This window comes from Panulirus ornatus, chromosome 28 (genome assembly GCF_036320965.1).
Source record: "Panulirus ornatus isolate Po-2019 chromosome 28, ASM3632096v1, whole genome shotgun sequence".
Lineage (NCBI taxonomy): Eukaryota > Metazoa > Arthropoda > Malacostraca > Decapoda > Palinuridae > Panulirus > Panulirus ornatus.
In genome coordinates this window covers 6,766,112-6,783,863 of record NC_092251.1, presented here as the reverse complement: position 1 = coordinate 6,783,863, position 17,752 = coordinate 6,766,112, and the positions used below count along the sequence as shown (strand labels likewise).

Genomic DNA, 17,752 nt, shown 5'->3' with positions numbered 1-17,752 from the left:
GTTTTCTACTGTGGTGAATCACTACTGCACTCTACAATGGATGGAAGTGACCATTTTGGAAAAAAATTTTCATTTTTATTTTTTTCAAAAAAACGTAAATCCACAAGCTGAACTCTGTGAACATCACAAATGCGAACAATCAAATTCTCACAACTGCCCTTCCATGCTCCCACACCATCCTTAACTTCTGGAAACAAGCTCCTTTTTGAGGGTAAATGGACTAATATATACCATGGACATTTTTGATCATCTAACTTATCTGTACTTATAATGGATTCCTTCTTGCATGACACAAGCATGTTATCTACTCCTCGTGAACACTTGAAAACTTGGTTATCACTTTCATGGTCAGTACTAATCTCATATCCCAACAAAATTTCAAAGATGCTTGTTTTAAACACTGCCTCAAAATGATTTATTGCAAAGGCTCTAGAGCAGCAAGACTGCTTTCCCTTCAGGTAAGGACTAGAGATTTTAACACCAGCAATCACATTTTGGGGCATATTAGGAAGACGGTTATGGTCTATCCATACCATCACTACTCTGAACTTCTTTCCTCTTTCTGATGGCTCTACAATCCTAATAATCATTTTAAGGAAACAACCAATAACAGTATGGAGTGTCATATCCTTGGTAAGGCCAATGAATACCTGACGCACTACAGGGACATGATGATCATTTCCCTGATACTGAATACAAGCTATACCCTTGTTAGGGTCTGTAATACTTACACTTACAAAAACCCCTTGACACTCATCATGTCTTATGGTTTTCACTGGGTCTGCTGATATGTATAAGTGTTCCTCTCCAGTGTTGCACAGGCTCCATTGGAGATAGTCTTCACATTCTTGAGACTGTTCATGAATCAGTTGAATGTCAGCAAAAATCTGTTTTGCAATTGCTAATTCTTCTCCTTTAATACTTTTCAATAAAATACCATTATGGTTGCTGCAAATGTGGATTCCTGGAAGTTTTTCCTCTGATTCAAAAAATCCAACCACAGCTTTCAATTTCAATGTTTTTCCCCAAAAAACAACAGATGGAGAATCAACAACTATAAGGCAGCATTTGTGCTTTTTCTTCTTTATCATATCTTCAATGGATGTGCATCCTGTATCTCCAATATAAAAATCTGATATATGGCACAAAACCATCTCATCCAGTTCACTTGTGCAAATTACCAAATATTTCCCAAAATATTTTATTTCACCAAAAGTCTTCTTTAATTCACAAGACTGTAATATCTCATCATGCATACAAAAAATATTACTTCCTGCCATGCAATCTAAAGCTTCTAACTCCTCTGCACTGATCTCTGGATAATTTTCACTACATCTTAATGATGATACCCCTAGTGAAGGGTCTCCAACTTCAGCTCCTTCACTGTCCACATCATTGTAAACAAACACTGTTGGATCATGCAAGTCACATTCATGAACTGTAAGCAGCCCTGGCCCACTGCATGACCATGCCACTACAGCTAAAGCATTTACATTTCTGCCATTAGTCATAAATGTCTTTTCTAATGTTAATATAATGGTGATGAAGTTTTTCCAAAACTTTTTGTCAATGTCATACCAAGATGTAATACTTTTACCTTGATAATATACATTAGACAAGTGACAAACTGCAAAGGTGGTTTTCTTATCACACGAAATGAAAGCATATTTCCCACTGTAAGACTCAAGACAACCACCTACAAGTTTCATACTATGTTCATTGTCATATGTTTTGGCATACAGATGATAGCTATAACCCCTATCACACAGACAAGCACTTCTTTTTCTCTCCTCATATGTCTCAAGTAAATTCAAAAGTTCATAATTCAAGTCAACAGAAACTAGGCAATTGTTGCTCACATTACAGATGATGCTATCTACGGCTGCTAAAGTTAGACTCAAGCTCGTGCTTATAAGAAGGATATTCTTATTCACAAAACATCCTAAAATAAATGCAGGTGGAATATCTTCCACAACTGCATAAAATGACAGTGAGTTTTCTTTTACAAGATTTAAAAAATCACAAAGATTCTTCTTTGACCTTCTTGTGAATGCACAATCATTCTTAAATGAGTAATAAAGGAAACCATCATCCCGATTATTACTTATACCAATCAGCTCATTTTGGATGTCAAAAGCATTTATCTTTTGGTTGATAACAATATATGGATCACATCTCCTTCCTGCATGCCATACAGCCAAGGGATGGTAAATTAAGTCTTTTGTGTTTTCATCACTTTCTTGGTGAACTAAAAGGTTGCATTTGTTACCATGATTCTCTGAGCTTTTACAGTTTAACTGATATATGTCAGATGGCAAATGAATAATTTTGGGTTCTCCATCACATTCAAACATAGTGCTAGAAAATCCATGGTGTATGTTACCAACAAGAGATGAATATATAGGTGTATAATTCATAGCTATAGCTTCTGAGGATCTTTTGGCAATAAGCTGTCTCAGGGTTTCTCCAGAAAGTGTATTTGTATCCTGTTGTTGGTTCTCACCTCTTTGTAGTTGATCCAGTTTGTCTTCCATATGAGTTTTCTTTTCAGCAGATGATAGATAAACATTCTGTTCAATATCATCACTTTCTCTAAGTTCAAGGTGGCTTTCTGCAGTGGAAGAGTCACTGAGTTTTCCTTCTAGCATGCTTTTCCTGATACAAAATGAATTCTCTGTCTCATCCTTACACTTTGCAGTCTTTATTTGTTCCAACCCAACATTATGATAATCCTTTTGGACACGATAAAGGTCACTTCTTAGTAGCTGTTGCTCCAAATCCACAGTTTCACTGTCTGAGTGATTATCCATATCTTCTTTAACTGAATCATAATCAACCTGTGACTGAGCAAAAAACTTAAAGAATGCCAGAGATAAAGCCTTATTTGTGGTAAGAAATATGATACTTCTGTGCACTGGGACACCAGCAATAATGCATGAAGTTATGTCTTTAACAACAGCATGTACATTTGAGACATCAAGTGTTTTCTCAATTGTCAGTTTTGTCCTTCCCCTATATACATACTGTGTGTCACAAAGAAAATAACGTAGCCCTCTATCATTTGGATACCTTACACAAATGAGTTGTTTTCTAGGATCATAAGATTCCACTACAATGCAGTGCATGATATAAACTTTACAAATTTTCTTGTGAAACCATCCACATATTGGATGGTGATATGTGCTCTTATTCTCAGCAAATTTCTTTTGAGTCATGAGATAAAAGGTTGTACCAGAATCTGTACATGAAGGTTGATCCAAAAAAATATCTATGGGAAGAAATAAAGTCCTTATATCCCCTTCATAATCATATGTAAATCTATGGTTACCACTAGTGAGTGTTTCAACTTTTCCTTCAAAAACAGAAAATAAACTTGCTGGAGTATTCTCATCAACTAATGCTCTTATATCTTCTTCCTCACTTTGTTCACATTTGTTATTTTCATTTTCAAAATATGCACTTGAAACTTTTGGTTTGAGATGTTCCATTTCTGTGTTCATTATGGTAAGATGCTGACCAGAGCCATGAAGCTGTTTCGGAGGAAATTCCTTAGATTCAGAACACATTATGATAAGAGCCATCCACTTGGTTCCAAAATCATCGGCAACATTCCCTTCCTTCAGATGCATCACAAGTTTATCCATAGTCTTTAATCCATGGAACACTTTTCTTCCATCACAAAAATAGATATGCCCAGGATTTTTAACCCAAATACATATTTTCTGATTATCTATATCCAACAAAACTTGAAAATATCCATTATAAGTATCTAGGTACACACCTTTCACATCATAAAAATATTTATATCCATAGTTATCCTTAACAACTGAGGGTCTCTTTCCAGTCCATAACATAAGGGGTCTGAGTGCAAAATCTTTGAAACTACAAAAAGCATCAAATCTTACTGTTGAACCAACTGGAACATCAAAAACACTTAATGATAATCCTCTGTCAAAACAAACAAAGTGATCCTCATCTAAGATGACTGTCAACCACTCACAGTAGGAGGTTTTTATAGTACGCCTATTATCAGTAACAATAACATAACCTGAACAATCTTTCAAGTACAAAGTTAAATATTCGTCCTTATCATCACATTCCTGAGTCTGCGAATAATATACAAGTTCCCTGGAGCTAAGTTTTTGTTTCTTTAAATTATTCTCCAACTGTATAAAAGATTTAAATATTGTAGGACCAAGCAATGAACTGCTTTTTATCTCAGACATCTCTTCATTTAACACCTTATGGCATCCTTTAGAGGGAAGAAATGAATCTTCATCCATAAACATGAAGCGACATATCCACAGAGGTTGGTTATGGTGAAGCTTCTGCTTCAGGTGTATGAATATTCTATCACCTATTGTTAATTTCTCCAAACTCATTCCACCATCTGGTGAAATGACATGACCAGTCTTCTGGCATATGATACTCTGATATTCATTATTCAAAAGCACTTGCACTTTGAAATTAGAATTACATTCTGAGACACCATAAAATGTACCTTTCACATCATAGAAATACTTTGACCCATCTTCATCTTCAGCTTGTTGTGGTCTACTTCCAATCCATATCACAACTGTGGAATAACTGAATTCTAGGGGGTCATAACAAAAAGCATCAAACATGAGTCCCCTTCCAAAAGGAATGTCTTGAATCTTTACTGTTCTACCATCAACACATACAAAACTGTTCTTTGAAGCTTTTGTCCACAGTGCATTACCACAAAGGCATGAAAAGATAGCAAATGTATCATTTTCTTTAGGCAATAATATTCCTGCAACATTCTTAATATACAAAGGCAAATCTTCTACAGGAGTATAACAGTCCTGTTGCATCCGGTTCTGATTACCGAGTTCTATATCTTCCCAAGGATGATTTCCATCTGAATCTTTAGTAAACTCTGATATAGGCTGGTAAGGAGTGGAGTAGGAACCTCGCCGAACAGATACCAATTCATGCTGAGTACTTCCCACTGGTCCTAACAATGTATTCTCTTGTTCTGCCAAGATGATTATGAGGTGCACTTGCCACTTCACCTGACTAGTATCTTTATCAACCGATTTTTTCAGATGGAGAACAACAGATGCTTTTAATGGAAGTGAACTGCAATGTTTTCCACTTGCAGTAAACACTCTATCAGTGATAGTTGCTTTAATGGGTATAATGCTTTCATCAAGGGATATCAAAAATTTCATGTCACATCCATCACAACCATAATAAACACCATATACATCATAATGATAAGTTACATTTTGATTTCTAACAGCTTTGTGTGGCTTCTCCCCAACCCACAGAGCAACCACAAGATGGCTATGTGGTAAACAATCATCAAAAAGTATATCAAAGAATACTGGTATTCCTGATTTATTTTTCTTTACTGGGACAAATATGCCATTAGCAACCATCCGTGCTCTACTACCAAGGTGAACTTCATAAGTGCTTCCATGCAATTCAGTGTATATCCTGAACACTTTATAATCAGGAATCCAATATATCTTTCCTTTGCAATTCTTTAACACTCTAGGGTATTCTTTAGGTTTATGATTATGTTCAGATGCAGAAAAGTGGGTGTAACTTTCCACTTCATGAGTTTGATTGGAAGATTCCACTGTGTCTGAGATACTGAAATTTGTAGGTTTTTCCTTATCTTTCCTATTACTTACAGAATTTGGACTTGACTGTGCTCTGCTGTGGACTGGGATTGTCTCTGAAATGTCCTTAAACTCCTTTGCCATGATCAGATCTTCGACACTATTCTCCGCCGAGTTGTCGCCAACTGACAAAGCCTCTTTAAAAGCAAGTTCATCATCCCTTCCTGTTAAAGTGATGAGTGCTTCAGCTCCACTAAACTTGTTTATATCATAACTTTGCGCTAAAGGTATGTGAGTGACTTTCATTGGTGGATCTAATCCCAAGTTATCTACCTGAACTGTGTCTCCATCAAACTTCCCTGTATGTTCTTCAGTAATGTCTCCTATCATCTGAGTTTCCTCACTCAATTCTGAATCAAACAAGGGAATTTCCTTTCTTGGCATATTGTCTGAACAAAGTTCCATAGCTGCTGCTTTACAACCATATATGTTTATGGTTCTTGCCTCCTGAACCTTAGGAAGAACAATCTCAGGAACTTGGATTAATAAGGCCCTCCACACTGGTTTCTCTCTTTTGCTGAACTGCTTTCTGATATGAGCCTTCACACTTCCCCCAGCTACACTAATAACACTTTTATTACCACAGTGAACTTCTTTAAGTGTACAAGGAATTTCAATATCTTCACCTTCTCTTTGATAGAGAAGACACAGTCCATTTTCGTTTACAGTTAATTCAGCATCCACATCAAAATACATGTGCAACTGTCGCTTTCCTTCAATGCAAGAAATTCCATTTCTTTTGTAAAGAGTAAAGGAGTTGAAGCCTGTTGTTTGACTAGCTTGGGATGGCTTACACCCTGACCACAAACAGGAGCACATGAAGTAATAAGTTAACTTTCCTTTACAATCAGTATTTACAAATTTACTTAAGTTAGCAAAAAGGGGTTGAGAATCACGTTTGGAAAGCTTTAGTACATCAGTTTTGTTCTTAGCCTTCTTTCCATTGATGAAAACAACTGATAAAGAGAAGGTCATCAAGTGTGATTTATTTCCAAGAGTAGCTCTAAGTAGACCAGTTTTCTTGCCAAATGAAATAAAGTGAACCATAGTTATTTTCATCTCTTCTACAAAAACATGTGAATTGAAGTATGGCTCAATACTTAAAAGTGGCTTAGTTTCTTGCCATACAACTATGGCAATAAACTTTGCAGTATCTGGCATTACTAGTGCATCAAAATATACGTCAGTGCCTTCTGGAAGCTCAGCAAGTATAACTGGTTTGCCTTTTTTCCAAAGGAATAAACATCCAAATGGTAAATCGTCTGAATTCTCTATTCGAAGGTTAACAAGAACTGGAGTATCTTTAACATGTGTCAGTATGTACTGCTCACCTAAAACAGTACAGAGTTGGCCAGGCTGATTGTAAAAACATGATAAATGAAAAGACAAAGGGTAAGAATATACAACAAAATCACTTTTTTCAATAGCAGCAGTATTGTTTGGCTCCAGACTTTTTCTGTATTCAGCTGAAAAATAATGTTCACAGATAGCTGTATTTGTTTCTGCATTTTCATGTCCAGCTGATGATTCTTTCACTGCAGTTCCATAATGTTTTGAAGACTGGTTATCAGTTTCCAAAAAATCTAATAAGTCCTCTGTTCCCTTTGAAAAAGATTTCACAGATCCACTAGTATTGTACTGATTACTTGTCTCAGCTTTCCTTTTCACGAAATCATTCTCACTACCTAAACCTATTTTCTTATCACTGAAGGGCACAACAGTATTACTTTCACTCTCCTTAAGATTTGGGCTGCTAACATATAATTTCTCTTCGATCATGCCTACTGACTGGCTGCCAATGCTATTCTCAATTTCATGAAAATGCTTAGATAGTTCTAATGACCCAAAACTTGAATTTTCAATGCATTGTAGATTACTAGTTTTCAATGCATTTTCTATTTTTTTCAATGAATGAACCCCACTCTCCTGACTTCCCCATTCCTCACATGGAGTAGAGATTCCCTTCAAGTCTGGTAAAATCTCTTTAGACTCTACATCTTTTGTCTGTTCATCAAGATGCGCTTGAAATTTGAAGGAAGATACAACATCTTCTTTATTTACAGATGTGGAAATAAGAACTTCCTGACCTTCTGACTGCAATTCTCTGCTCTGGGAATCTAGCAATATTCCACCATTCTGAACCTGTGACAGTATTTCATATTTTTCATTTTCTTTGGAAACCACAGAACTGCTTGTGCTTAAAGAGTCTAATGTCATCTTATCCTCCATCTTCGGAAAGTTAAGAATATCTTGAGTCTCAGAGAGTACATCATTTCTTTGTGAAGGAACTGGTAATCCTACTTTGTTTGTGCTTAGCTCAACTATTTGATTATTAGACTCAGATAATAATTCATTACTTTCAGAATGCACAATTGTTTCCCTTCCAGTATCAGAGATGATACAATTTTGATCTTGAAAATCATCTGATAATTCCAGCACCTGTGACACTTGTGCAAATTGGTCTGTTTGAGCTATGCAATCAACCTTAAGAGTAAAAATCTGGGAATCTTCTTTTTCCTTGGAGCCATTTTCAATTTTGCATGAAGCTGCTTCAACTGCTACCTCTACTTCACTATCATAAAAGATGTGGCCTGAGGAGTCATCTACACTCCTATACTCTGAGGAAGTACACCTACTTCTTTTCTTGAGGCGACGCTGTAGCCACTTAAACATGTCTACCACTGATCAACACATCTGTAGAAAACAAATTAAATTGAGAATCTAAAATATCACAGTATATGCAATATCATGTTTCTCATACTGTGTTTAAACCCTAAGAGGGAACATTCCATAATCTACATTAATCTACATTTATCTGTAATCAATTAATTGGTATACATACTACTCCTTTGTACAAAAAGTGCATTTTGAAGAATGATAAGCTGTTTCTCTCAGGGGTATTGTTTCACAGGTTATGAGAGAGTCTATGATCCCCAGTGATTAGATGCCTCTAATCCCTTACCTTCTGGTAAGGTAAACGCATCCTATCTTTTGCTAACCACCCATTCCAGGGCCCAAGTGGGAGAAGGTAAGAGGTCTCTCAAGAAAAGAGACCTGCGAAGCTATCCCAGGTCATGACAGGCTGATCCTAAAAGCAAAAAGTACTGGAGGAGGAAATCACATTTATGACAGAAAAGTTAATCAAAAAAATGTGAGCAAAACAAGTAACATAAAAAATGTACTAGAGTGTAAAAAAAAAGGTAAACAAAAGGTATATAAGTAGTCTTAAGCATCTACAAACAAATCGTAATCAACTAAAAAACAATATAAATGAACTTAGTATCACTGATAGAGTACCAGACCTTATGCCACAAATAATAGTAATTACTAAAGTAAAAGCAAAAAAATTTCATACTCTACACAAAGTTTACAAACAATGAAAAAGGTAAACAAGAAATCTTCTCTAAAGACATTGAAGAAGAGAGAAAATGTGGGGCATGGTAGCGACAGGAATGGATGAAGGCAAGCAAGTATAAATATGTACATGTGTATATATTCCTATATCATGTTTCATTTTCCCCGTGGACTCATAGGAATGTACTTGATCATGCGCAAAATTGTGATCCTTTTGAATGAGTATATATGTATATGCATGTGTATGTGTATGTACATGCCTTAAAAAAAAATCTGCCAGACACTCCCTCCATGAGGTTACACTGCAAGTGAAAAGTAACCTTTAGCAAAACCGTATCACTGTGATTACAACCTCATCAAAAAATTTACTCTCATACCAAATTAGTCTAGCATTTACCTGTTTCCACAAGTAATGCAGAATTATGCTGCATGAACTACTGGAAAAGATGTCCTGGGTAACACTTGGAACTTTTCTTAGAAAAGGCTCCTGGGACAATTATAAATATTCAAAACATTGAAATCATACTAGGATTACTAATATAAGAGACAGCACTTTAGTATTTGTCAAGTTGCACTCCTCTAACCCAGGAAGCTGTCTTTTCCTTCTGCCTCACTAATATGTGGACTACTGTCATTCTGTCCACAAACATATAATCTCTCCTTGTCATATGTAACACTTGACAACACTTAACGCATGCAGCTCGTTCTTTGTAACTCTACGTTTTCCTGCAATGGGGACTATGTGCTTGCCCTGCCTTTTGGTAAAATGGTAGGTGCAGTAGATAGTAGTAGTAGGTAGGAACATTTAGGCTTAATATGATAAAGAACACTCCAAGGAGAGCTTCTCAAAGAAAAATAAACAACTTTTATTAACATAACTGGGAAATATCTTTTATGAAAACGAAAGAAAGTGAACCAAGAAATTCAGGAAAAAGTTTGAGGAGACTCTTCAACAAAAGCTGCAATGAACTTAAGGCAAAATGTGACTACAATAATCATTTAAGATGAAACCTGAAACTGGAAATCATCTAGACCCATTGAACTTAAACTCAGTGAAAATAAAAATTAATAAATAAAAGGCAAACATATTAGCTGAGTTATACAGCAATGTCTTCACTAGAGTAAACGTGGACAGAAAATAATTGACATATCTAATGGAAGCTACTGCAATTGACAAAGAGAAATGAAATAATTATGTAAGAAATTGAAAATAACAAATCTCCAGGTCTGAATGAGATACACCCAAGATTCTTAAAAAAGGCAGCAGATTCCATGGCAGATCCATTAGCACAGCTGTTTGAATAATGAGTGAGGAATGGGCGAGTGTCAGCTGACTGAGAAAAAAAAAAGCAATAAGTGCCATATACAAGAGAGGTGATAAAACATCAAGAGGGAAATCATTAACCAGGGAGTATGACTTCCATAGTTAGTAAAAGCCTTGAAACCTTCATGAGAGCAATTTATCAAGCACATGAAGGCAAATAATCTCTTCTCCAAAAAGAAAATATGGTTTCCCAACTGGGAGATCTACAGCCCTACAGCTTTTAAAGATGGAGGATATTAGGAATGAAGCTCTCAATAAAGTTATGTCCGTAAAAATACATTTACAACTTTAAAAAAGAATTTGATACTGTGCCACAATAAAAGCTCTAGGTAAACTAGCAGCATGTACAAGTGAAAGCAATGAGAGGGTTCTGGGTTTCATTTGTTAAAGTAAATGACCTCCCAAAATATGCTAAAGTTCAGTGCATTACACATGACAGCTGGACACTGAGTGTGGGGTTAGGTGGCACCAGGGAAGGATGAAGGCAAGTGAGTATAAATATGTACGTGTAAATATGTATATATATATATATAAGGTCGTCTTTTCTTAGCGCTACCCAATCCTTGTGCAAGGGGAGGGGGGAGCTATTTCATGTGTGGCGGGGTGGCGATGAGAATGGATGAAGGCAGCAAATATGAATATGTACATGTGTGTATATATATATATATATATATATATATATATATATATATATATATATATATATATATATATATATATTTTTTTTTTTTTTTTTTTATACCTCGTCGCTGTCTCCCACGGTTGCGAGGTAGCGCAAGGAAACAGATGAAAGAAATGGCCCAAACCCCCCCATACACATGTACATACACACGTCCACACACGCAAATATACATACCTACACAGCTTTCCATGGTTTACCCCGGACGCTTCACATGTCTCCCGCATTAGCGAGGTAGCGCAAGGAAACAGACGAAAGAAATGGCCTAACCCACCCACATACACATGTATATACATGCACATCCACACATGCCAATATACACACCTATACATCTCAATGTATACGTACATATATACACACAAAGACATATACATATATACACATGTACATAATTCATAGTCTGCCTTTGTTTATTCCCATCGCCACCTCGCCACACATGAAATAACAACCTCCTCCCCCCAAATGTGCGCGAGGTAGTGCTAGGTAAAGACAACAAAGGCCACATTCGTTCACACTCAGTCTCTAGTTGTCATGTAATAATGCACCGAAACCACAGCTCCCTTTCCACATCCAGGACCCACAGAACTTCCCATGTTTTACCCCAAACGCTTCACATGCCCTGGTTCAATCCATTGACAGCACGTCGACCCCGGTATACCACACCATTCCAATTCACTCTATTACTTGCATGCCTTTCACCCTCCTGCATGTTCAGGTCCCGATCACTCAAAATCTTTTTCACTCCATCTTTCCACCTCCAATTTGGTCTCCCACTTCTCCTCATTCCCTCAACCTCAACCTCTGACACATATATCCTCTTGGTCAATCTTTCCTCACTCATTCTCTCAATGTGACCAAACCATTTCAAGACACCCTCTTCTGCTCTCTCAACCAAACTCTTTTTATTACCACACATCTCTCTTACCCTATTATCAAATCATCTCACACTACATATTGTTCTCAAACATCTCATTTCCTGCACATCCACCCTCCTCCGCACAACTCTATCCATAGTCCACGCCTTGCAACCATACAACATTGTTAGAACCACTATTCCTTCAAACACACCCATTTTTGCTTTCCGAGATAATGTTCTCGACTTCCACACATTCTTCAATGCTCCCAGAACTTTTGCCCCCTCCCCCACCCTATGAGCGTGAACGAATGTGACCTTTGTCTTTTCCTACTGCTACCTCACATGCATGCGGGGAGGAGGGGGTTGTCATTTCATGTGTGGCGGGGTGGCAACAGGAATGAATACAGGCAGCAAGTATGAATTATGTACATGTGTATATATGTCTGTGTATGTATATGTATGTAGATGTTGAAATGTATAGGTATGTATATGTGCGTGTGTGGATGTGTATGTATATACATGTGTTTGTGGGTGGGTTGGGGCATTCTTTCGTATGTTTCCTTGTGATAACTCGCTAACACGGGAGACAGCGACAAAGTACAATAAATAAATAAAACATATATATATATATATATATATATATATATATATATATATTATCCCTGGGGATAGGGGAGAAAGAATACTTCCCACATATTCCCTGCGTGTCGTAGAAGGCGACTAAAAGGGAAGGGAGCGGGGGGCTGGAAATCCTCCCCTCTCTCTTTTTTTTTTTTTTTTTTTTTTTTCCAAAAGAAGGAACAGAGAAGAGGGCCAGGTGAGGATATTCCCTCAAAGGCCCAGTCCTCTGTTCTTAACGCTACCTCGCTATCGCGGGAAATGGCGAATAGTATGAAAAAAAAAAAAAAAATATATATATATATATATATATATATATATATATATATATATATATATATATATATATGTATGTATATGAGTGGATGGTCCATTCTTCATCTGTTTCCCGGCACTATCTCGCTGATGCAGGAAACTGCTGTTAAGTACAATTAAAAAAATTGCTAATGATACTACACTTTCATATTTGGAAGTAATCATAAAGACTGCCACAGAAATGAAAAGAGAAGTGGATCTAAAAGTTTATCCCAAAAAATACAAGCAAAAGCATAGAAGAGATGTAGTGAAAAAAGGAAAGACATCAGCATAAAATGCAAACAGTACCATCAGAAGAGCTATAAGGGTTACCAATGAGAAGTTAACATATGAAGAACATATTTTAGAAATAAAAAAAGCTTATTCAGTGATGAGCATAATCAGATTATTATATTTCCTTAATGTAAATACTTTCATGCCCCCATTCTAATCACACATAAGCTTACACTCAAGAGTCTGCAAGGGCAGTCTAAAGTACTTCTTACAAAAAAATTGCTTGAAAAAATTAAGGGGCAGTTCAATGTCGAGCCAATATACATCCATGAAGAACTTTACATATCCAGATACAATAAGGAGAGTGAAACTGTCCAGTCTAAGATATAGATTACCTTAAGGCAAACATGACTGAGATTTATAAAACATATTTCTCAACAGTCACTAGAACACAGGTGTATGTGACTTAGTTCACTGAGCAGTAACATAGCGTTAAACTAAAACCAAAATTAACATATTCCACAAGAAAGGAATTTTTTTGCACTAAGTAATGAAAGCATGCAACAGTCTGATGGGAGAAGGAGCAAAAGCTAAAAGTATATAATCTTTCAAAAGATTTCACAAACACTGGGCAGGACTGAATACAGGACAATGACTTCAAAGTAGTCATGTTCTGCAAGTCTCTGGAATCAGGCTTAGTTCCTAAGCAATGAGGTCAGCAAATGTCATTCCCATCTTTAAGAAAGGGGACAGATCCATTGCCTCTAATTATCATCCAATCAGCTTGACATCTATTGTGGAGAAAAATCTTGAATCAATTATTGCGGACAAAATACAGAACACTTACAGAATCATGATCTCATTAGGGATTCTCAACATGGATTTACAAAAGGAAAGTCATGTCTCTGTAACTTTCTCTCCTTTATTAATAAAGATTTTGAATCTGCTGATCAGGGTAAGAGTTATGATGTTGTATACTTAGACTTAAGTAAGGCTTTTGACAGAGACTTAAATAGATTATTGAATGGGCGATTCATAGAAAATGTAATTTAACATAGATAAACGCAGAACATAGTGTGGGAAAAGACAAGAACACTGATTATACACTGAAGAATATTACTATAGGTAAAAAAGAATATGAAAGAGATTTAAGGATGCTGGTGAGCATGGACCTTAAGCCACAACAATGTATCAAAGTGTGTAATAAGGTTAATAGGGTGTTAGGGTTCAATCACAGAACTATTAGCAATAAAACTCCTGGAGTATTCTTGCACCCTTATCCTGCACAGGTGAGACCCCATTTGGATTATGCAGACAGTTTTGGGTGCCATACTATGCAGTTGATATAGATTGCTAACAGAGAGTAAAGGCAAATGTCAAGAATAATCCATGGAATTAAAACCCTTACATATGAAGAAAGGTTAAAAAAAACTGAATTTACACTCACTTAAAGAGGAAGGCTATTGGGGGTATAACTTAAGTCCTTCAATGGGCGAAGGATATTAAGGTAAACGGATATGACTAAAAATATCAGAAAAAAAATAGATTCAGGTTGGATGTGGGCATTCTTCCACACATAAAAACCTAGGTTAAGTTTAGTTATGGGGAAAAAGTCTATCTTAACTCCATATCACTATTAGCTTTGACTGTTGATTGACTTTGTTCTGCAATGGTAAGGTAATGTTTAGAGAATACAACAACAATTGCAAAGGATAAATTTAAGCATTGAGTTTTGTTGAATAAAATTAAATAAGGTGAGAGTACTGAGAGTCATGTATGTTCAAATACATGTTTCGGTTAATGTAAAAGAAGGTAATACATTTGAAAAAAAAATCAATTGAACCTATAAAATGTCTTTCCTAGTAACCAAAGTGGTATTACATGACCACTCAGCAACAAGGACTAGTGGTACCGGCGCCCCATAGAACGGTGCATAAACAGCAATAATAGTTAATGCTCACCCTAACTCATGCACAACTTCACCCTGAACCCCTTTCGTACATATTCAAAGCATTATCTGGACCACATCGGAAATATATGAACTTACAGTTTATGTGCTACAACTAAACTTTTCCATACATAAAATATCAAGACCACATTGGAAATGTATGTATTTACACTTATGTGCTACAACTGTATACATCCGACTTGTTAGTTAACAAAATTCATCAACCTTACCAAGTTTCCAGAGAAGGTATAAAGAACACACCCCTCAACCTTAAACCCACAGGCTTAAAATACGTACAGCAAGATAAGGGTGTTCTGCACCCTAAATGACTTTGCAAAACCAGGATAAGATTTACTGTTTGTGGGAGAACATCTCATCGTGCTGTACGGAACAACCATTTCGCAGTAAATAATTTACCGTCAGAGAAGTATCGTTGTCATAATAATATGATGTTCCTCCACCTAGATTTTGGGCTACAGGGATCAACTTCGCATACAGTGTTTGTTGTCATACTGCGTATTTGATGCCAGTGTTGCAATTTCTCAAATGTGAAATTCCCACCTACCTATCAAAATTTCCCCATAAAACATACTCAAAGTCCCACAAACTATTCTATAGAGTACTTCAATGTGTGATAATATCAAACTATAGTTTTATTAATGATTTTAGCAATGTACTTATTGTATCATATAGAGGCCGTATGTTACTTCTAACACAGCGTCAACAATCCTTCCTGTGCTTCTAGTTCTTCAAAAGTTTTAAGATCTTTGGAAGTAAAGTTATTTGGCATCTCATATGCTGGTGCAAAAGTCACATATGTCTGTGAACGAAGTTTTAGACCCGATCTAGTCAACTGAATTGCTTCTACAGACCGAACATGGAGCGATTTTTCAGGTTATACGGGTGTGTACTACGTTTATCTGAATCTGTCACATGCTCTGGTTCAAATTTCCCCATATATGAAGGGCAAACTTCCCAAATGGAAAGAATTTTCCCATTTTTTTCCTTCCATTTGTAATTAATATTTCTAAGTCACAAGTTATAGCTGAAGTTAACGTTTTTATATATGAATGATATGTTGTGGGAAAAGAAACATTCAGTGTATATTGCACGCTACTGTAGTATTACATAATTATATGAGTACTGACAAGTACGAGACATGATGTTGGACACAATGACCGACTGCTGACATAATTTTTATCAGGACAGTACCGAACACATTAGCAGCACTGTCAAACCAAATATCATCGATACCATACTGATCTCCAAATGTTAGACTATTATATACATAACATATTCCTATTAAGCCTATCTTTCTCCTTGATACTTCAACAGTAAGCAAAGGGCGTATCTAGGGAAAATTGCGACCCTGTTCAACCATATGCCTCCGCCAAGGAGATTATGTTTTTACCGGCGTTTGGTTGTTTGTCTGTGAGCAACTTTCAAGATATGTTATAAACAAATTCTGATGAAATTTTCAGGGAAAATCAGAAGTGACAGAAGGACCAACTGATTAGATTTGGATCATTGATGTACACAATGGCACTGATTAAAAATGTACATACAGTGGATGTATACAGATATATATGGTGTAATTGTAAACTGTTGAAGAGATAGGCCAAACTTGAATTCATATAAACTCTTATACTTAAAGACATTTGATCAAAGTTGTAACGTAGAAGCGGTAATGCAAATGATAGTAGCAAAATATTACTATACTTGAAAAGTAGGCTTTTCTTTATCTCAAAACCAAACCGTTAAAAATGTCAATCGGGTTGCATATGTCAAAAAACAAACCTGCTGAGTGGCGACCCCCTTCAAGTGGAGCCCAGGGTAGCTGCCACACCTTAGAAAAGCCATTAGTTATACTGCGAGTTGCGTGTTTATCAAGAACTTCTGCGAGCTCTTGCCAGTGGAGAGCGTGAGTTGCTGACAAGACTTATTCAAGTATACTACACGACTGATTAGTACAGGTAGACGAGTAACAAAACAGAACTGATGAGTTACAAACTCCACAAATGCCAAATGGGCAGTCACCGTGAATGTATGATGTAAATAAAAGTATAATAAATGCCTTAGATACTGTTTAGCCCTTTACCTTTAAAAGCTCATTACTTTAGATAAATCAGTTATGGTAAATGCTACACGACAAGCTTTTCAAGAATTATTACGTTACTGTAAAGAAAGATATTTGGTTCACAGTGAAAATTCCCCAAATTTTCAAGGAAAATCTAATTCTCAGGAAAAATTACCGTGTCTGGCAGCACTGGTTTATCTGGGAGAAAGTTCTTTCACAAAAGCATTAGAAATTGGGAGTGAAATGACTGATAATGCTATTGAGGCTATATTTGGTTGCATATTTTGCCCAATCGATTTTTTCTTTTCATCTACTTCTGCCCAAAATGATATTACAATCTTCGAGCGTTACTGAGGCGACTGTTCCATCCACAGAGAGCTTGCCATTCCTAAAGTTCATTTATATCTATGAAGGTTGGCCAATACCTCGCAACTACAAGAAAAATGCTGTCTTTGCACTGGACGTAGGAATGCTAAGTTGAAAATTTTCGAACAGCATAATTTCAGTGTTTTCTGGAAGGCGTAGCAAAATTCCTGCAACGCTCCCGCTATGTATCTAAATATACAGATACATGACCTTCCATCTTATCTTTATTAAATCTGGGTGAGACCTGAACCTAAGACTTAAGGAAAAGTATGAACGCAAGAAGATTAACATTCTATTTCTATGATGCTCAGAATATCAAGACGAGAGAAGAGGGACATGGTCGGGTGGGGG

General features: G+C 36.4%; 1 protein-coding gene across 1 annotated transcript in view; it reads right to left on the bottom strand.

Moving 5' to 3' along the window:
* The window catches only part of LOC139757745 (uncharacterized), a 33,986-nt gene extending 18,430 nt beyond the window's left edge, over window positions 1–15,556 (bottom strand). The window contains exons 1-2 of the mRNA XM_071678495.1: window positions 15,376–15,556; window positions 27–8,345 (exon numbers count right to left, since the gene is read on the bottom strand). Coding sequence (XP_071534596.1) covers window positions 27–8,324 — 8,298 coding nt within the window. The 5' untranslated portion in view covers window positions 8,325–8,345; window positions 15,376–15,556. The remainder of the gene's footprint in view (window positions 1–26; window positions 8,346–15,375) is intronic.
* Window positions 15,557–17,752: the final 2,196 nt, after the last annotated feature.